This window comes from Triticum urartu, chromosome 1A (genome assembly GCF_056163025.1).
Source record: "Triticum urartu cultivar PI428250 chromosome 1A, HENAU_Tu73, whole genome shotgun sequence".
Lineage (NCBI taxonomy): Eukaryota > Viridiplantae > Streptophyta > Magnoliopsida > Poales > Poaceae > Triticum > Triticum urartu.
The window spans coordinates 446,913,427-446,935,000 of record NC_141873.1 but is presented as its reverse complement, the minus strand read 5'-3'; the positions used below and the strand labels follow the sequence as shown (position 1 = coordinate 446,935,000).

The 21,574-nt window shown below is 42.4% G+C and overlaps 2 protein-coding genes across 2 annotated transcripts; both read left to right on the top strand.

Annotated features, from left to right (window-relative positions):
- The first annotated feature begins 3,919 nt into the window (after positions 1–3,919).
- Positions 3,920–16,102, top strand: PDR2 (phosphate deficiency response 2). The gene is made up of 22 exons (XM_048682654.2): positions 3,920–4,112; positions 4,199–4,482; positions 4,585–4,677; positions 4,758–4,960; positions 6,112–6,184; positions 6,263–6,435; positions 6,514–6,679; positions 7,431–7,535; positions 7,620–7,730; positions 7,811–7,897; positions 8,011–8,193; positions 8,266–8,316; positions 8,388–8,513; positions 8,611–8,690; positions 10,129–10,237; positions 10,968–11,096; positions 11,957–12,022; positions 12,110–12,181; positions 12,399–12,547; positions 13,049–13,160; positions 13,235–13,351; positions 14,726–16,102. The coding sequence occupies exons 2-22, from the start codon at positions 4,234–4,236 to the stop codon at positions 15,794–15,796; spliced, it is 3,525 nt and encodes a 1,174-aa protein (XP_048538611.2). The 5' UTR covers positions 3,920–4,112; positions 4,199–4,233; the 3' UTR covers positions 15,797–16,102.
- A 901-nt stretch (positions 16,103–17,003) lies between these two features.
- LOC125517491 (Bax inhibitor-1 family protein) lies at positions 17,004–21,574 on the top strand. The gene is made up of 4 exons (XM_048682700.2): positions 17,004–17,395; positions 20,649–20,762; positions 20,843–21,000; positions 21,113–21,574. The coding sequence occupies exons 1-4, from the start codon at positions 17,086–17,088 to the stop codon at positions 21,317–21,319; spliced, it is 789 nt and encodes a 262-aa protein (XP_048538657.1). The 5' UTR covers positions 17,004–17,085; the 3' UTR covers positions 21,320–21,574.

Here is a 21,574-nt window from a genome sequence, read left to right as displayed (position 1 = left end):
ATAGATCACGGGATCGGGTTTACCACTAGATGCGCAGTCACCGTAGCGGAAGTAGAGTTGGTGATGCGTGTAGCCGATCTCCCGCGAACAGCGAAGACCCGTGAACGGTGATCTCCTGCGAACGGCACCTCGCGGTTCCCTCGAACGGTTCGTCCAAGCACCGCAGATGCGATGCCTCCAAGGTATCCACACGTACGGGCAGCAGCGTCGAGCGGCAGACTGCTAGGTCCGGTTGCGCGGCATGGGTGTGGGGAGTGGCGGTGGCTAACCCGGGTTCCCTATAGATCAACCCTAAGTGGTGTGCCCACTCCCCTTTATATAGACCTCCGAGATGGGCTCAACACTTGAGCCCACTAGGAGTCCACATCCATTTTCCACTTGGATCCAATCTGAATGGGCTGCAACCCCTTAAGTGTGCGACCCTATAGGTTCACGTACACATGGACACGACCAGAGTCGATAGTTGGTAGCGGCTCCTAGCAGAACGTGCCAACTCCCATGTGGGCGTAAAGTCGTTTGACGAACCTCAACAATGTGGCATATGCAACATTCCTTTTGCCTCACGATATTTGTTATCGAGCTCAAGGCGAGTACTTGTCACCCTTGTGATAGCTTGACCTCTCTTCTCGAAACCACGATACAGATTCCCGAACTGGGTTAAGACTTAACCCAAGTCGCATGGTCATGCTTTCCGAATCTGATCACTCGAGAGGGCCCAGAGAATATCTCTCCAAATAGGAGGGGCAAATTCCATCTTGGTCAACCATGTCTCGCGGCATGTCTCACGACTCACACGAAAGCTACCTTTATAACTACCCAGTTACGGAGTAGCGTTTGATAGACCCTAAGTGAGTCGATCCTCATCCCGAGAACATGCGAGGACCTCAGGTATAGGACATGGCATAGACATTGCACTTGAGACTAACATATGACTATATCTCGCTGCGTCTCAAAGTGGGTCTGTCCGGCTCGGTGATCTCCATCCCCGAGCCCATACTATCGGTTTAGCATCTCCATGCACATGACTTGTGAAACATAGTCATCAACCGAGTCGTATACTAGTCAAGGATATGTGTCCGCACAGCCTTATCAACTAGGGACCATTAGAACAATCATCATACAATACATAGTTCCATAAACAAGTCACATACTTATTGATACATATCATTGATGATGTTCGAGGACCATTGTTGAGGAAATCGTTAACTGGTAGCTGCTCGGTTGGCTAGCGAGTAGGGGATTAATCGGCTAATCGACAAGTTAATCGGCCATTTAATCAATTAATCGGACGATTTTTCGGTTTTATCGGCTACTCGGTGACCCTATGAGTAGGGATTAATCGGCAAGTTAACTGGTTAATCGGATGAATTCTTGAACAGGGTCGAGGACAATACAAAGGACTCATGAATACATATGGAAATGTCATCATCACATGATGCCTCTAGGGCATATCTCCAACAGTATGGTAGGTTGTGTCGTACCAATACTCTGCTGGAGATAGCCAAGAGACCCATTTCTTTGGTTCTTCTGATGTTGTGCATTTTAAATAAGTTTCTAGGCACTGGTTCAATCTTTTCTGTCTGCCCGACTGTTTGTGGATGGTAAGAAGAGTTATACCTCGATTCCACTTTCCATAACTTGTTGTGGAAATTTTGTCCCTATCAGACATGGTCTGTCTTGGAGAACCATGCAGTTTAATAATGTTGTCAGTAAAAGCTTGATATGCCAACCGAACTGAGTAAGGATGAAGTAAAGGTATATAATGGGCATATTTACGAGACTTGTCCACTACTACCAGTATGACATCCATTCCGTGGGATTTAGGCGACCCTTCAATGAAATCCATGGATACATGAGCCCATGCCGTATCTGGCACATGGGGAGGCTTCAAGAGGCTAGTGGATAGGCATTGCTCATGCTTGTACCTTTGACAAAAGGAGCATTGAGCTACAAATGTCTCAGTGTCTTGCTTTAATCCTGACCAATAAAAATGCCCTTTATCCTTTGGTAATTGGCTCTTATGCCAGAATGTCCACCTACAAGTGAAGAGTGTAGTGCAACGAGCAGCTTTGTTTCCGAGTCGTTCATTTTTGCCCACAACTAGTTTTTTCCTCTGTGTCTGATAATTCCATAGGAGAGTGTGTAATCTGCAGGTGCAGAGCTGTTCTGTAACAAGAGTCATTAGCATAGTTGTGCCGTAGGTATTCAGCCCAAATAGGAGTGACTTGGGACATAACTAAGAGATAATATTTCCTAGAGAGTGCATCAACAGCCCTATTCAATATCCCTTTCTTATATTGGATGGTAAAATCAAATTCTAGAATTTCATCATTAATTTGTGTTGTATACTCTCAGTCAATTTTTGGTCAGAGATGAACTTCAAGGACCATTGATATGGCTTGATGATCAGCTTGTTGCCCAGGAAGTAGTGTCTCCACCTTCTCAGTGCTTCAATAACTGCCAAGGTTTCATTGTCATAGGTTGAGAGGGTAGCATTTGTAGGGCATAGTGCTCTGCTATAGTAAAAAAAAATGCTCTCCCTTGCTGCAACATTATAGCTCCAATGCCAGAGGCATCTGTCTCGAGGACAAAAGGTTGCCCAAAATCTGATGAAGCTAGCACAGGTGCTGATATGAGAGCATGTTTGAGTTTAATGCAAGCTTTCTCTTGGTAATCTATCCACTTGAATTGCCCTTTTTTCAACAAAACATGGAGAGGCCTACAAAATGATGCCATAATCCATTTGTGAAACGTCTGTAGTAGCCAGTTAGACCCAAGAAACTTCTTAGATGGGTGATGGTGCTGGGTGTTTTCCATTCAGCAATGACAGAGATCTTTTCGGGGTATGTGGAAAGTCCCTCTCCAGTGATCACATGACATAGATATTCCACTTTTCCGGGCGTATGGACGGCGAGACCTTCAGTTGATGCCGGCCAAGGCGCAGCTTCAGCTTCAGATCTGGCCGCCTCCCCCCTGTTGCTTATTTGGCGAGTCCTCCAAGATCTGGCTTGCTCCGTGTGTGTGTGGGGGGGGGGGAGGGTCGGTTCTTCGTTGGGTGGGTACTGGTGACAGGAATGCAAGACGAGAAAAATCCCAAGTCAGCCTTGCCGGCTTCGACCTAGGCGATGCCTGCGGGCGCCGCTCACCTTTCTGGAGCGCGCCCGCCAGGTCTACTTCCCCCTTCCCCTCTACCTCCCAGGTGAAAACCCCGAGTTGCCTTTTTCATCTAAAAAGTACTCCAACCGTTTCTAAATATTTGTCCTTTTAGAGATTTCAAATGAACTACCATATACGGATGTATATAGACATATTTTAGAGTATAGATTCACTCATTTTGCTCTGTATGTAGTCACTTGTTAAAATCTCTAGGAAAACAAATATTTAGGAACGAAGAGAGTATAATACGAGTAGCACATTCATAAAATTTGTTTAATTCAAAACTGAGCTCTTTCTCGAACCTTCTTCATCTAAAAAAAGTATATCATGAGTGCATAACACATTCATAATTTTTGTGGTCACATCCCACCAGGCCAAATATTTCATAAAGAATATCGCATGCGATCGAAGTATACTTTGTATGTCGGTGATAGATTTTTGATGACTAATTCTTGCTCTTCAACGAAACCGCGTAAAAAGAATGTCACACAGATTTGCGAAGGAACAAATAATTTTGCGCCCTCAACCATATTTCAAACGGATTATATTCAAAAAATTGACACCGCTTACAAAATGCCATCTTACACTTAACACTGGATTTTATACATGGTTTTGATTTTCATGTATAAACTTTGTCTTTTGCTAAGTACAGTCCATTAAAACACGAAATCAGACATCTTTAGCTTTAGCTTTGCCTGATTGCCTCTCTTTATGGAGTAAGTAGCATGGAAACGTGGCAGAAAGAAAAAGTCACTCGTGAGAATTCAGATCGCCGTGACCCCGTGAGATTCCCCACCGTAAAACTGCTAGCAAGCGGCCCTCCGAGGGCTGGAGGACGAGACAACAGAGCACAAGCACCGCAGCAGCAGCGGCGGCGGAAAAACCCTCGCACGTCGGCCGCCCGCACGGCCACCGCCGCACCCCGCCGCCGATCCGATCCCGTCGAAACCGAGCTGGTAAACCCCTCCAAACTCCCGCCCGCCGCCCACTTCTCCGACTCGCATCGAGACCCGATCTGAGCAAACCCCCGGCGACCCCGCAGGTCTCCCCTCCGATCCGGGCGGTCGTGGCGCCGGCATGGCGCGGTTCGAGGTGAACGGCAAGTCGGTGGAGGGCGTGGACCTGCTGCGGCGGCGCCACTGGACGGCGCGCCTCGACTTCTGGCCCTTCCTCGCGCTCTACGCGCTCTGGCTGCTGCTCGCCGTCCCGGCGCTCGACTTCACCGACGCCCTCGTCATCCTCGGCGTGCTCTCCGCCTCCCACGTCCTTGCGTTCCTCTTCACCGCTTGGTCCGTCGACTTCCGGGCCTTCGTCGGGCACTCCAAGGCAAGACACCACCTCTCGCCCCCCACATAATCAACATTATCCACATCTGTCTGGTGCGCAGTCTATATTGGGTTAAACATCTTACACTTGCTTACGTTGCAGGTTAAGGATATCCATGCGGCGAACGCGTGCAAAGTAATCCCAGCGAAGTTCCTGGGGTCAAAAGAAATTGTGCCTCTGCATATACAGAAAACTGTGAGTTAGTTCTGGTTTTGCTGTGAACTGGTAGTGTTTTCGATGTTTGGTCACTGAGTGTGGTTTGGGTGTCTGTTCAGGTTGCCTCATCGTCGACTTCAGGTGAGACGGAGGAGATCTACTTTGATTTCCGGAAGCAGAGATTCTTTTATTCGGCAGAGAAAGACAACTTTTTCAAGCTCCGTTACCCGACAAAGGACTTATTTGGGCATTATATCAAGGGCACCGGGTATGGAACAGAGGCCAAGATTAACACTGCTATGGACAAGTGGGGGAGAAACATGTAAGCTGCTGTTTTGCTCCCTGTTTGTACACTCTTTCAGTAGTTGAGGTAGAGGACTGTAAATTGATCACTTATCATAGTTGTTGATATAGATGGCACAATCATGAACTGTAGCTTCCGCTTGGTTTTCTTTTGTTCTTTATTTCTAGAGTTGCTACATTGTAGCGAAATAGTGCCCTGAAAAATGTGCAATTCGATAGGGAACTCCCAAATCGACTTATGTAAAATGTACATGGTATGAAAAAAGAGATTATATTGGCAAGAAAGTAGAGAGATCTTGTTGATGTGCTACGTGCCTTCTTATCACACATGCTGACATGCAGTCATAGCAGCCTCTTGTACATTACAATGCATAAACCATTAGCGAAATAGAGCCAAAACTATAAATAGTAGCTGAAGGAATTTGGAGCATTCATAAATATGTTCACCACAAATGTGCAAATATATGATGCCCCACACTGCTGCTGGGATTGGTTGTAACATATTTTGATGAGATTTTACTGTATGGACCATGAATATTTGGGTTAATAATATGAGAATTGAAACAGAGAATACATATGATTTACTGTATTTGATTATTGTATATAGTTGTAAAATATTTTTTGAATATAAGTATATAGTATAATAAAATGGAAATGACTTGAGACTTTTTCCATGTATGGTTGCATGTTGACTTGGACCTTTTCCCATGCATGGTTGCATGCTGAGTTGGACCTTTCCCATGAATGGTTTCATGTTAAGGTGTCATGTTTGCATGTTGAGAAAAGTAGGTTAGTGGGAATCACCTACTTAGTTATTATATAGGATTCTATTCTCATGCATGCAAAATATCGTAAAATCACTTAAATAAGAAATATGTTGCTGTTCTGGAACGAATTATGAATATTGAATGGGTGCAAAACATGTGTCTGTAGTGGCATTTTCTAGGAGAACCTACTGTAAAGTAAACATAGACTATCTGTCTAGGAAAGTTCAAATATTGGCAATGGAGGTTGATGCTTGATGCACTTTAATGTGATCAAGGAGAATTTTCTGTATATCAGTATTTTTGCTACAGTGTATTGAATCGAACATCTAGCTTTGCATGCTTAAGCTTTTTTCATACACCTGTTTAGCTATAGTGGCTAATGCCTGTAAATTGTTTCCTCTAGATTTGAGTATCCACAGCCCACATTTCAGAAATTAATGAAGGAGCAATGCATGGAGCCATTTTTCGTTTTCCAGGTTAGTCTATTTCTCACTTGACCTGCATTTTGCTTATATGTCTTTTTCTTTTTCTAACAGTGAGCTCTTACTCTACAGGTTTTCTGTGTTGGCCTTTGGTGCCTGGATGAGTATTGGTACTACAGTTTGTTTACACTTTTCATGCTCTTCCTATTTGAGTCTACTATGGCAAAGAATAGATTGAAGACATTGACTGAGCTTAGGCGTGTGAAAGTTGATAATCAGATTGTGTTGACTTACCGCTGTGGAAAGTATGCCTTATTCATTTGAATTAGTGCTTACACTGTTCAAGTATATATCACATCCTAATAGTGCATCTATTTATTCAGATGGGTTAAAATCTCAGGCACAGAACTACTACCTGGAGATATTGTGTCAATAGGCCGCTCGCCTAGTGGTGAAGATAGATCTGTACCAGCAGATATGCTATTACTGGCTGGATCTGCCATAGTAAATGAAGCTATTCTTACAGGAGAGTCTACTCCACAGTGGAAGGTTTTCTTCTATCGCCCACCCCCCCTCTTCTGATCGTGCTAATTATATGACTTCCTTTTGTTTGGGGTAATTAGGACTTCCAATCGTACTTGTTTTTATAAGATGGAATCATACTCGCTAGTTCCATTCTGCAAGTTGTTTTCATTCCTAATTTGGAGTGAAACATTCCTGTTCTGATGTGCCATTCAGACCTTCAACAAATATTCCTTTTTAGAAAGCTGCATGCACACTCCTTTGAAATATACTTACATTTCTAATTGTACACCAAACATGCATATATTAGATATAAAATAACGGTCTGCATGTAATATTAAAATATGGAAATTGGTTTACTTAACAAATACCTTATGCAGTTATGCGTGTGAGCAAGGTACAAAGTAGCAATGATATAGGTAATATAAGAAGGGTTTCCAGCCCACCATTTGAGGAGACAATGTGGCTGTAACATAAATGATGGGGTTCAAACATCACCTCTAACTGAATGAGCTGGTATTATTCTCAAAAAAGAAAGAAAGAGCCAATATGTGGTTAAGCAGAACAAAACTGCTTCTTTTCCATTTTTCTACCGAAATTTACCTGCCCAAACGATTCTTGTCAGAAAAGTATGCTTCCAAGACAGATTAAGTATATTGTGTTAATCCAACTATAGCATCTAAGTACCGTTTTTCCTTTTCTGAGACATGCTTTATTACTACCCCTAGTATTTTGTTCATCTTGCTCTAGTTCTGAATGATCATCTTCTCCTATATAGGTCTCAGTTGCTGGCCGTGGCCCTGACGAAATGTTATCGATAAAGAGAGATAAGAATCATATCCTATTTGGTGGCACGAAGATACTGCAACACACGCCAGATAAGGTAGATGTATCATATATCTGTTATGCTAACAAGAGCTATCCTTGATAGCTTTATAGTATCGTTGACTCCTTTTCTTCTATACAGTCTGTAAATCTTCGGGCACCTGATGGTGGTTGCATAGCTTTTGTATTGAGAACTGGATTTGAGACTAGCCAGGGAAAATTGATGAGAACTATCTTATTCTCAACTGAGAGGGTAACTTCCTTTCCTGAATGAAAAATAAATCTGACTTCTGAGTATGCAAATTTAAAGCTAACATTTGATCTGTGTGACAGGTTACTGCAAATAGCAAGGAAAGTGGGTTGTTTATACTATTTTTGCTATTCTTTGCGATAATTGCATCAGGCTATGTGCTTATGAAGGTAATATCAGATAGCTACACCATCGATAAATCCATTGATCTTTCAGTTGCATACTATCTTTTTAAATTATGTACTTTGTTTTATCGTTGAAGTGTCTGTGTATTCATATATAGGGACTGGAGGATCCCACAAGAAGCAGATATAAACTTTTTTTAAGTTGTTCACTGATTCTGACTTCTGTGATTCCTCCTGAACTGCCAATGGAGCTGTCCATAGCAGTCAATACATCTTTAATTGCTTTAGTACGGCGTGGCATTTTCTGCACGGAACCATTCAGAATACCATTTGCTGGGAAGGTGAGGAAGAGAACCATGTTGTGCTCCTCTTTCTTCTTTCTGTACAAGCTCTTACAAGTTCTCTCCTACCAGGTTGACATATGCTGCTTCGATAAGACTGGAACATTGACATCGGATGATATGGTGAACTATGTTCTTGTCAATAAAAAAACATTTGGTTGGAGGTTTGTTAACAAATGAACCCCGTATTTCAGGAGTTCCAAGGAGTTGTTACTTTGGAAAGCGACGCAGAATTAATATCTGACGCAAATAAGTTGCCTCTCCGCATTCAAGAAGTGCTATCCAGCTGCCATGCATTGGTATTTGTGGACAACAAACTGGTATGTGTTGTGTGATAAGCACCAATAGCTGTCTACATGAAGCATAATCAAAGAAGTTTACATGCCTTTCTAAATGGTATATTCCATTTTGTTAAAGGTTGGCGACCCCCTTGAAAAAGCTGCAATAAAAGGCATAGACTGGATCTACACCTCTGATGAGAAAGCCATGTCTAGGAGGTAAGCTATCATCTCTTGTTGCGCATATATAATTATGTCAGCAATTGCACACTTGATTAAGTTGTTATATATATATATATATACATATACATTACTATTCATCACCCAGGGTGCAGAATAAGTTATTCTTCACCCGAGGTAATCTTACGATCATTTCATAATTAAATTACGTTTCGAATTCAAATAGTTACATTCGTATTGATTCACTACGTAAAATTTGACATAAGAAAAATAAAAATATAGGTCATAAGACAAGAAAATTTACAGTTTATGTGTATTTTAGACTATGTTTTTACGTTTGTAATTTTACATAACATAAAATATTTTTTACGGCGATTATATATTTTCTTACTGTCCCTTTTTGCGTCGGAAATAAGACAAAACTTACGGAACGTAAAATTACGGTGCATTGATGGTAAAATAGAGAGGGGTGAAGAATAATTATTCCTCACCTAGGGTGACGAATAGCGCGACCCTACATATACATTACTATTCATCACCCAGGGTGCAGAATAAGTTATTCTTCACCCGAGGTAATCTTACGATCATTTCATAATTAAATTACGTTTCGAATTCAAATAGTTACATTCGTATTGATTCACTACGTAAAATTTGACATAAGAACATATATATATATATACATATATTGTACTAGGTTTCTTGTAGTTCCTTTTTTGTATTTCTGGATTCCTAGTTTGTGTCCTCTACTTGTGTATATATGGCCCTAGAGCCTTGGCAATAGACCAAGTCTGCTGCCCCCATAACATGGTATCAAGGGCCTATTAGGGCTTCGATTTTTTTATGAAGATGATAGGCGTTCTTTTATTCCATCAAACAAATTGAAATTATTGAAGTTTCCCTGTTTGTAATTCAACTAGTCTTGAGTCCTACTCCCTTCATGTCACTGTAATTGTCCCCCGCCCTGGGAGAATCTGTTTCAAATTATCTCCCCGCTGAAGAAATCAAGTTTAGTGATTGCTGTGATTCCACTCACCCTTGCTTACATGCTTTAAAAAAAGGTTAGTAGGTTTTTAGTCTGAATATTGGTGGGGGCATGCATTGGCATTGCATGGTGAGCTGAGGACAGTTATAGTAGAACAGGGGAGTATTACTACTTTATGGGAAAATTATTATTCATGAATCACTATTGTATTTTGCAATGCAAACATAGAATCAGTTGGATCTTTGATTGACTAATACTTTTTTGATACCTTGGTTAACACCAGCGAGAAATTTCTTATTGTATATGTGGTAAAGGTGTGGTACACCCCATCTTGAGTTCTTAACTATCTTGCCTCTGATTATAGACTTATAATAACATGCTGCCAACAATGACTATCCTTTCCCTTTTCTGAACTCAGTCCAGTAATATCATGAGGAGTTATTTTATATTTTACTTGGATATTAAAAGATTTTAGCTGACTAGTCTTCGTTGCAGGCCTGGTGGCCAACCTGTACAGATTGTACACAGATATCACTTTGCTTCTCACTTGAAGAGAATGTCTGTTATTGTCCGTATCCAGGAGAAATTTTATGCTTTCATAAAGGTAAGGTTACCACAGTCTAAATGAAATTATCGATCCGGTTCTTAGACACTTGGGATTGTTCAGAAACTGCTTCTTTAGGCCTTGTTTCATGATTTTGGCATGAAGAAATTAGTGTCCTCTTGTTCATGGACATCTCTAAATTACTTTTAGAGCAAAGGAAATAAAAAATGATCTCCAGAGGGTTTGGGCTTGGGTTCCTTGTGGATGTGTTTGGCCATTGGTGGTTTGCCATCTTTGCAATCCTTATGTTTTAGATGGAAAACGAAGCGGGATCCACCATATAAGTAATCTATTTATGCCTTGTTGTTTTCTTTTTCCCCAATTCTTATTTAGTTACGTAAAATAAAGATAACTTAGCCAGTTGAGTGGCCACAAAGAGACCATCCATTGGTTTAAATTATTATATTTTATCCCACCAAAAGTATTACAACGAGATGAGTCAATGGTTCAATCCATCCTTTTGTTTTTTTAGTTCTATATATTGAGTGTGTTGAGAACTGAAATTGAGCTACAAACAAAAAGTTGAATGATTGTAACTCCTGAGTTACCTAGTTCAGAGAATAGTCTTTGGCTATGTTCCTTTTGAATAATTTGTGGCCCATCAGAGCAGGCCTGTCTAAGCTGTTTTTCTGGTCGCGATCCTCATAACTTTAACTCGTTCCATCTTTTGTTTTGTTTGACCTTTTCCAGTTAACTGTTAAGAATATCGCCTTTTTTTTGTGGTTTCCAGGGTGCACCCGAGACCATTCAGGAGAGGTTAGTTGATCTACCTGCTGCATATGTGGAAACATACAAAAAATACACGCGTCAGGGCTCCCGGGTCTTGTCTCTTGCGTACAAACTGCTTCCGGAGATGCCTGTAAGTTCCCATTGAAGTATAATGGTTCCTTCATTTTTCTTTTAGTACTACTGTTTGTCTAAATTTCCCAAGCCATTAGATAGCATAGCATTTTAAGTAAAGATCAAGGAGCAACACTTTCTTTTCAACCTTTCTTTATTTGTTGTGTAGGAACCATGTGAGTTCCAACTATCAGTCAATTTTCGTTTTGAGTTTAATTTCGCAGATGATCCAGTGGTATCCTGCATGCATGTAGCTTGCGGTGAAAATTCTCTGCCATTAGCACTAGACACTGGAATCATATGAATTGGTGCTGACAAACTAGTTTAAAGTATGGTGGTTAGCGTTGTGTTAACATTGAAACGCAAAAAACACTAGTGGGGAATAAATCAGTATCCATTTCAATATATACCCATGTGTTTAACTGATGCACAGCATGTTAGCAAATTAAGCTACTAGTACTGTTTCGTAGAAGGGTGAAGTAGCAAGTCTCCAGGTGTTGTGGGATAGTGATGTTCCCTTGTTTTGATGATCGTAGGTCCGCACCGTAGATATTGGTAGTGTTACTTTGTCCATGGCGTTGCGATCAGCAGTTATCAGAAAATCATTCATTGCTTAGATAGTTGTGAACTGTGATGCTTTATATGCATATTTACTTGGAAGCCAGTGAGATATTACTGTATTAGCAATTCGTAACTTTTATGTTACTAACATTTTTAGAAGAACATAGTTGCAAGTTGTTTTCCTTCAGTGTAAGTAATATTAGGCCTGGGCATTCGCAAGTAGTTGCATTTTATTCTTAGTTGATATCTTTTTGTTTGAATTTGTACTAGAAGTTTATCTGGTATGAGTCGTTTGACCTCCTGGTATTTGAATAACAGGTTAGTGAAGCTAGAAGTCTGGAAAGGGATCAAGTGGAGAGTGACTTAATTTTTGCTGGTTTTGCGGTAACTAACCCTAAAATAGTGAAATTATGTTCCAATGACTTATTTGAAGATTTTTAAATGGTTTTGTTGGGTCATTTTTGCAACCAGGTCTTCAACTGTCCTATAAGGAGTGATTCTGCCGCTGTCTTGCTTGAACTGGAACAATCTTCCCATGACTTGGTATATCCCGTTCTTAAAGTTACTTGTCATTCTGTAGTGTCAACTAAGCATCTTCATGCTTCCTTATACATTTCCTGGGCGAAGTGTTTTTACACCAGTAATATGACCAAAGCTTTGGTACCTATTGATTTATCAGTAGCAATAACCTGTGAATAATTACAATGGAACTTTTCTGTTTTGTTTGATTAAAGTGCTCATCACCTCCCTGATGTATTAGGTTATGATCACTGGGGACCAAGCTTTGACTGCTTGTCATGTTGCTAGCCAAGTGAATATCTGTTCGAAGCCGGTTCTAATTTTAACACGGATGAAGACTAGTGGATTTGAGTGGGTTTCTCCCGATGAAACTGATAGAGTTCCATACAGGTAACAATTTATATGCAATGGGTTCTGCTATGATGAGTGCTTAGTGTTTGTACTAAGCTTTTCTATAATTTTTAAGTTGGTACCCTGGCAAAGATTCTTGCTATTCAGGGTTATCATGTCTATTCTTTTTTCCATTGAAAAAGAAAGAGATGTTTACGCATTGGTGTTAGGAGACAATTTTTTTTATTTGCTAGAAAAATGGAAAAGGAAGATCTGCTGGATTTCCTATTAGCATTCCAAACCTCTCCTCCCCCCACTGCATATGTAAATGGAACTATGTAACTATGACTTCGGGCCTGTTCGGCTATCCACCAGCTCCGCGGAATTACAGGATCTGCGGAGCACCTATTTTCCAGCTCCACTATTTTAGCCTGCAGCTCCGCGAGCCGAGTCTGGAGCGGAGGGACTCCGAATACTCCCTCATCTATGCTATCGCGCGAACTATGTAAACATATATCTTGTTTGGTGACATTTCTAATATCTTGCATTATTGTTTTGTAGAGCTGAGGAGGTTAAAGAATTATCAGAATCACATGATCTTTGCATTAGTGGGGACTGCTTTGAAATGCTACAAAGGACCGATGCTGTTGTCCAAGTCATTCCTCATGTGAAGGTAAGTGAGAACAGATTGCATACCTTCTCAAACTATGAAGGCCCTGATTTACATTATAAGCGTCGTTGTTTCAGGTTTTTGCGCGCGTTGCTCCTGAACAGAAAGAACTTGTACTGACAACATTTAAGACTGTTGGGAGGATGACACTGATGTGTGGAGATGGAACCAATGATGTTGGTGCACTGAAACAGGTCTGTACCTGGCTCATATCCTGGTTTAATCCGCTCTTTTTTCTCATAATTATTCAATGTTATGATTATGCTCATTACACACACAATGACACAAACGGTTGTTAGTCATGCACTCATGCCAGGGATTGACTTGATCTCAAACATGTATGGCGATTTTGATGTGATATTCTTCTTACAACATTGTCCTTATGTATATATTCTCTATGATTCTTAGAAAGGAAGCCGAATATGGAACTCATGCTAATGATTGACTTGATCTTGAACTTGTCTGGCAACTTTGGTCTGATATTTCTTACTACAACTTTGTCTTTCATTTACATGTGCTCATTCCACAGAAACAGTTACTCCTTCGGTTAATTCAGATTATTTGCTAAAAATCTGTTTTGGCCTCTACAATATGGAAGCCAAATGAATCACATAGAAAGGAATCACCTAATCTGAAACACTGAAATTGTTTGTTTTGGTTGTCTCGGTTAGCCGAAGTTAATAAAAATAAAAATTATGAGCAAGAAGCTACAGATTAGAGATCTGGAAATCGATTTTGATCGCCCCATCACCCAACTGCATACAAGAATGAAATCAGAGAAGAAGGCCGCAGACATAGAAGAGAAAAGCACAATAACTCTGGATTATTGTGTCCTTTGCCTTCTAGATCTTTTGCCTGCACTTCCAAGAATGAGTAGGCCTTAGCTCATGCTCTGTTTTTGTTGTGGTCATCTCTGGTGTTCGTACATTTATGCAAAGATGCAATCCAGCCACCTATTATTATGGCTACAGCCATTCACTTCACCAGTTTGCCTGCCATCCCGCAGTGGAGAGAACTCAGACCTAGGGTAGTAAGCTCCTATGGAGCAGCTTATGGGCACATCATGCCCACAAAGTTGGTTGGAAGACGTTATACAAGGAGTCCACTGTGCAATGGTTGGAGAACCAAGTATTAGTTGTAAATTAGCGTCTTGGTAATACTTTTATTGTCTGATAAGCTTGTAAAATTGAACCGAACTTCTTGCACTTGTTTTAGTTAGTGGGGTATATGAGAAGCATAGCATATTGAACATATCTAGCCAGTTTGAGCCACAAATGCATGTCCATGTATTTTTTTATGCAGGCTGGACCTATATTAGCCTGGCATTTGGTTCCGCTTTGCCAATAATCTGAAATATAGTTGTTCTGCAACCTTATTCTGAATATAGTTGTTCTGCGGCCTTCGCTGTAGGACACTCAAAGGTTACTTGATAAATTTCTTGACCTGGGCAGTCCTATCTACTGTTTTGTTAGCTATTGTTTCTGTTCTTGAGTGTTACCAATGGAAGATAGGATATATATGTTATACACCTTATGACAATGTATTGATGTGAAATTCTTAATTTTCAGGCACATGTTGGCATAGCTCTGCTAAATGCTGAACCGGTGCAGAAAGCTGGCTCGAAATCTCAGTCATCCAAACTTGAAAGCAAATCAGGGAAGCTGAAAAAACCGAAACCTGCTAACGAGTCATCATCACAATTGGTTCCACCAGCTAGCAGTTCCGCTAAAGCACCCAGCAGCCGCCCCTTGACTGCTGCTGAGAAACAGCGCGAAAAGCTGCAGAAGATGTTAGATGAAATGAATGATGAAAGTGATGGCCGCTCAGCACCGATTGTAAAGCTTGGGGATGCATCCATGGCCTCACCTTTCACAGCAAAGCATGCCTCTGTTGCCCCCACGCTTGATATCATCCGCCAGGGGCGAAGCACCCTAGTCACTACACTCCAAATGTTCAAGATTCTTGGACTCAACTGCCTTGCAACAGCATACGTTCTCAGTGTAATGTACTTGGATGGTGTGAAACTGGGTGATGTTCAAGCTACAATCAGTGGTGTCTTCACTGCAGCATTCTTCCTCTTCATTTCCCATGCTCGCCCACTTCAAGCACTGTCGGCAGAGCGCCCCCATCCTAACATCTTCTGTGCATACGTCTTCCTGTCCATTCTCGGCCAGTTTGCAATGCACTTGTTCTTCTTGATGTCAGCTGTCAACTTAGCATCCAAGTATATGCCAGAGGAATGCATCGAGCCTGATTCAGAGTTCCATCCAAACCTGGTCAACACAGTTTCATACATGGTGAACATGATGATCCAGGTGGCAACCTTTGCTGTGAACTACATGGGCCACCCGTTCAACCAGAGCATATCGGAGAACAAGCCATTCAAGTATGCTCTCTATTCAGCTGTTGTTTTCTTCACGGTGATCACATCGGATATGTTCAGGGACCTGAACGACTACATGAAGCTAGAGCCCTTGCCTGAAGGAATGAGGGGCAAACTGCTGCTCTGGGCTATGCTTATGTTTTGCGGCTGCTATGGATGGGAGCGGTTTTTGCGATGGACATTCCCAGGCAAGATGCCAGCGTGGGAGAAGCGCCAGAAACAAGCGGTTGCAAACCTAGACAAGAAGCAGGCATAGGATCTTGCATTCTTTTTTTCCATCACTGTTTGATTCTTCACCCTCCGCTGTCCAAGGCAGCGATCTTGTCACAAGTAAACTGATGATGATTTGGCATAGTTGCACTCTAATGTGTAGTTTAGGAGAATTTTGTCAGACTCTTGAGCCCTATTTGTAGGAGGATATAGGGTCGATACCTGCATACAATGTCTGGTATGGAGGGTCAGAATTTTCAGTTTACATACCTTATGCTAATGATGACATGAATGAATATGCATCACCATACAATTGAGAACACCAACGATTTATGAGGTATCTTTACTGTCATGCGTTATTTGATATTTATTCTAGGTGTTTACACATCATATGCTTGCTATGCAACAATTTTGCCGTTTCACAAGTTTATGGAATTACTTGTGGTATATCCACCAATCTCATGTGTATGATGCTGGGCAATTTAACCATGTGGCGCGTTCAGCCGGATTGGTGGCGCGCGGCCAAACGGTAGCACGCAAAACCGCCCCGCTTAATAAGGGTCAAACTTGGCGAGAGCTTGCGATTTGACCCCAGGAAGTCCACGCTCGACCTCTTCAGCGGCAGGCCTGCGTCAACTCTCAGCAACCCTCCCTAAATGCTACGCTTACCTGTTAGGTTCAGACTTAATGTTTAACAGTGTTTGGAACCAGGGCGTTCTACAACCTCTCCCCGTCGTATTTTCTCTAAAACAACGAATTGTTACGCATATCATGGCCACCGGCATCTTCTGATCCAAATCGATGACTTTCCGACTGCTGCTTTTACAAGCTTCTAAGTTTAAACAAGTTTGCTCCATTGAAATGGGGACCCAAAGGCAACAGCAAGCTTATGCAGAAAGAAGAAGATTTCACACTCTCAAGCTCAAGGATTTGAATGCACTTTAAATTTGTTTAATGTTGTTTTTGTGAGGGTATGTGCTACTTAATATATGGTCTTTGATCTTTAAAAAAAAGGAAGGGGAAATGATTGGAATCGGCATGTATAGAATTTTTTAGCCTACCAACACACACACACACACACAAAACGCATCTAGGTCCAAACAAGTTTCCAGAAACAACATGCCAAATTGGCCCCACCTCTCAGAGGCCAGGAAAAGGTTCGGCACCACCCACGAGTACCCGTAGCAGGAGCGGATAGATATACACAGCGTCATTTCTCCCCGAAGGACAAAAAGAAAGAAAAATCTATATATCCCCAATTCGTCGCACATCGAACAGACCGCGTCCCAACCGAAAATCCCCAATTCCCCACCACCGACAGCGTCGGTGAGAGAGATGGCGTCGGCGACGGAGATGCAGCCGCTGGCACCGTCGGGCTACCGCCGGGCGCCGGAGATGAAGGAGAAGGTGGAGGCGTCGTCGATCGACCTGGAGGCGGGGAACGGGGAGACGCTCTACCCGGGGATCTCGCGCGGGGAGAACGCCCTCCGCTGGGGCTTCATCCGCAAGGTCTACGGCATCCTCTGCGCGCAGCTGGTCCTCACCACCGTCGTCTCCGCCATCACCGTCTTCCACCCCACCCTCAACGCCACGCTCTCCAACTCGCCCGTCCTCGCGCTCGTGCTCGCCGTCCTCCCCTTCATCCGTAAGTGCTCTAGTTTTCTCCCCCATCTGGCGCCATCCTTGACCTTGTCGTGGCGCGTTTATTCTGTGATGAATCTGACGACGCCTAGGTATTCGTTGACCTCGCCTCAATTAGCAGTTTGCTTGACCCGTTGGTCGTAGGACGCCCAGCTGTTCGAATCAACAGCGTAGGTCGTGGATCTAGCTAGTTCAAGCTGCAATAGTTTGATTCAGTGGATTTTGGTTACAAATTTAAGTTACATTATATGTGTTTTTCTTCTTTCCAAATCGAATTGTGAATTAAGATGAAGCCGTTCATAATCAGTAAGCAACGAATCCATGGTGATATACATGCAATAGGAATAATGCTGAAGCTGTTACCATGCCCTTAATAACATGATATATATATATATATATATATATATATATATATATATATATATATATATATATATATATATATATATATATATATATATATATATTGACTGTAGTTGTGTGCAACGGGCCTATATGAAGGGTTATATGCACCTGTGGTTTGCCTCCATGATATAGGACCTGAAGACATCAGAGTTTCTTCAGACAACTTAATGTGGAGTAGAGTTTGGAGCGTAGCCGGCAGGACAGGGTTCTAAGGGTGTGTTTGGTTGAAGAACCAACTGTCATGGAATGGAATGGTTCCATTCCAAAGGAACGGGTCAGTTCCATTCCTGTGTTTGGTATGAGCAAAAAAGTAGAATGGAATGGTCCCATTCCTGTGTTTGGTTTGGAAGCATGGATGAAAAACGGAATAACAAAAATTCAAAATTTCGGCAGCATTTCTATTGTACTTTAAAAAACAACATAACACTATATATTGACAAGCATGATACATATATGATATTACGCAGAACACAATTTGATCTGAACAAATGTATGCTGCCTTCTTTGGGATAATTTGTGCATTTGGCTTGAGTGTGGCATCCTGCCTTGGAGCAGCAGCAGCAGCACGCTTGACCAATGTATGAGGTAGATTGTAGAGGTTGCAGCAACAAAATCTGAAGACGTAGAGAGGAGTAAACACTATCAAGAATATGGCTACCAATGACTTGTACTAGGGAAGTAGGGATTTAACACATCAACATATATTGCAAAGATAAACTGGACAGCATGTATTTCAGTAGAAATTAGGAAAAGATCCCCTTCGTTTGAACAGTATAGAGAAAAAAAATGAATCAAAAGACAACCATGAGTCCATCTCTGCATCTCTCTCGGCTGGGCAATCTCCATGACTGCAAAGTGTAACAGCGGCTGCACTACTTTGAACAGCACAGAGCACATACAAGGGGTAAGGAAGAGATGTCGCACCTTGAGGAGAGGAGCCTCTACCGCCGTTGTTAGCTCGCCGGAATCACGCCTACACCGCCGCCCTGCTGCAACCCTTCTGCAAAACTACCGCCACACAGCTCCAGATCGAGAGAAAGGACGGCCTGCTTCCCTTGTGTGCTACAGATCGAGAGGGGAGGAGTCAGCCGCGGCAAGGGGAAGAATCAGGGGAAGGCGGGGCGGGGCGGCGCAGATCGAGGGAGAGAGAGAGACGAGGAGGAGGCGGCGCAGTGAGGACAGGCGATAGGGCTGGGGGTGCGAGAAGAGAGCTGGTTCCGCGTCGTCCGCTCGTTTTGGAGGTATCACCTGGTTCCGCATCTGGGCCGAATATTCGGTTCCTAGGAACGAGGCGGTGACCATTCCATCTCCCTACTGAACACGAGAACGATGCTCGGGAATGGGTCGGACCCGTGACGTTCCACGTCGTTCCAGCAACCAAACACACCCTAAATAGACGCCTTGATGGTTGCCACCACTCAAGGTAGCCACTATATGAATATACATCAAATGTCAAGGTTTAGTAGGCCCTGGTATCAGTTTAGCATGCCTTGAGGTGTGGTAAAGGCCTTCATAGCGACCAGAGTTTTTTGTTCAATTCGTTTCCTTGATAAAATAATTGGCTTCCCCAACAACCTAATCGATAGCACAAAACATGGATGGGATAGTGTTTACACTTTGACTCAAATGAAAGTGAGGTGGGGGACTTGATACTTGATGACCATTCTGATAGTGTTGGCCATGTTGGAAGTGAGAGAGACTAGAAAGTTTGGGACCGACTATAAGTCAGGTACCTGAAAATGAAAGTCCATCAGTTACTTTCAACCAGAGCCAGTAGATCTTCATCCAACGAACAAAAACAGATCGGCCGCGCACTGTTCATCTTCTACCTCCCTCTCTTCTTCCTCGCGATGCCGCCGGCCTGCCCCGCCCTAACCGCCAGCCTCCAGCACCCGCGGCTGGCGGGCGCTACTGCGCACCGCCTCGCCGCCCCGCCCTCCCCTCAACCTCCCCGTGCCAGAAGGGAGGAAGGAAGTAGGTGACTGACGCCAGAGAAATTTTCAGGTACCTGAGAAATAGCAAAGCCGAGAAAGTTTTAGTTTACTACTCCCTCCGATCCAAAATAAGTGTCGCAGTTTTGAACGAAGGTTGAACTAAGGGAGTAGTAGTTTGTGTCGATAGTTAGTGTGCATGGTTGCAAGTAGAGGTAGTATTGTATTTGAGGAACTGTAATAAGTACTAATTTTCCTGATATAGCTCCGTTTCTGTCTGTACGTGTAGGTTATGATGCAGGTAATGATGTTTTGGTCTCATATTGTTTGGCTGTTTAGTTCCTTTCATCATTAGAAAGTTGAAGCTAGTAGTGACTAAATCCTTATCAATGTCCTATGTGAAAACAATCTATGATACATGTATAACAAATTGATCAGTTGTGTGTTTTCTCTCTAGTTCATATTGCCCACAAATATTACATTTTGAAGTTACTAAACCACTTTCAGCCATAGCAGTATAGCACTTTTGGCGTTATCTCCGTAGGTGCATATAAATTGCGAACGTTTCTTTGTTCTGAAATTTTCTTATTTGAGCAAACTGATCTTGGTAAAATCATACTTACACCATCAAATTAGACACAAATATGTTAAAGTCCTAATGATTAATATTTAGTCCAGTAGGATATGGAGAAATAATTTGGCAGGAGTCTGAAGTCTCAGAACATAGAGTGCAAGAGAATAGAAATTCTGCCCGTGTTAGTATTTCCAGCAGCATCAATCCATCACACTGAAGCACTCCCAGACCCCTTCCCCTGGACCATCTTTTGAGTTCTGAGAGAATGCTGATCAGATGACAGTCCATTGTTATTTTGTATCAGAAGATATTGTTTCCCTTAGCTAATTTTGTGATATTTGTTGCAGTGATGATCCCATTGTACATCTATCAGCACAGACACCCTCACAATCTTGCTATCTTGGGTTTGTTCACTCTGTGCTTGAGCTTCAGCATTGGTGTGGCTTGTGCAAACACTGAAGGTTTGTTTCTTTCATATAATTGTTTTCATTGTCTTCTTGCTTTAGACTAGTTTTATTAAAGGCTCACTTGTATGTTGCAGGAACTATTGTGCTTCAAGCATTGGTACTGACCTCAGCTGTGGTTGTCTCTCTGACTGCATACACATTCTGGGCCGCAAAGAAGGGCAAGGAATTTAGTTACCTTGGACCATTTCTGTTTTCTGCTCTCACCATCCTGGTCGTGATAAGCTTTACCCAGGTAACATGCATGATGAACTTTGGAAAATATCGTTTAACTGACTCGCATAGAAGCATTCCGGTTGAACATTCCACTAGTTGTAACCCTTGTGCCGCAAATTGCTGTGTTGCAGATCTTCTTCCCATTTGGACCTGCATCGAATGCTGTGATCGGTGGGTTTGGAGCTCTAGTCTTCTCAGGCTTCATCGTCTACGACACTGAGAACTTGATAAAGCGCCACACTTACGATGAGTACATCTGGGCGTCTGTTGAGCTTTACCTCGACATCCTCAACCTGTTCCTGACCATCCTACAGATGCTCAGGCAGAATGACAACTGATGGGTCCTGTCTGAACCACCAGGACCTTGTGCCAACCCAGGCATATGTCCAACATTTATCAAGTCTTTTGAATTGCTATCTACATAACTTGGAAGACATGGTAGTGAGTTTTTGCCATCATCCAGAGATGAGGCCAAAGTACAACCATATGTATAGGTGTTCTATTGTGAGTTTATGTGCCTGAGTGTTGTTAAACTGCCAACAATCAGTGATCGTATGAACGTTTTGTACCAATAATTGTCGCATCGTTTCGTT

Bases quoted from the DNA above. Each gene is read 5' to 3' on its own strand.
- PDR2 (XM_048682654.2), top strand. From the start codon at position 4,234: ATGGCGCGGTTCGAGGTGAACGGCAAGTCGGTGGAGGGCGTGGACCTG. The intron at 8,514-8,610 runs GTATGTGTTGTG...ATTTTGTTAAAG, and splicing joins TATTTGTGGACAACAAACTG to GTTGGCGACCCCCTTGAAAA. The intron at 12,023-12,109 runs GTAACTAACCCT...TTTTGCAACCAG, and splicing joins TAATTTTTGCTGGTTTTGCG to GTCTTCAACTGTCCTATAAG.
- LOC125517491 (XM_048682700.2), top strand. From the start codon at position 17,086: ATGGCGTCGGCGACGGAGATGCAGCCGCTGGCACCGTCGGGCTACCGC. The intron at 20,763-20,842 runs GTTTGTTTCTTT...TGTATGTTGCAG, and splicing joins GGCTTGTGCAAACACTGAAG to GAACTATTGTGCTTCAAGCA. The intron at 21,001-21,112 runs GTAACATGCATG...GCTGTGTTGCAG, and splicing joins TCGTGATAAGCTTTACCCAG to ATCTTCTTCCCATTTGGACC.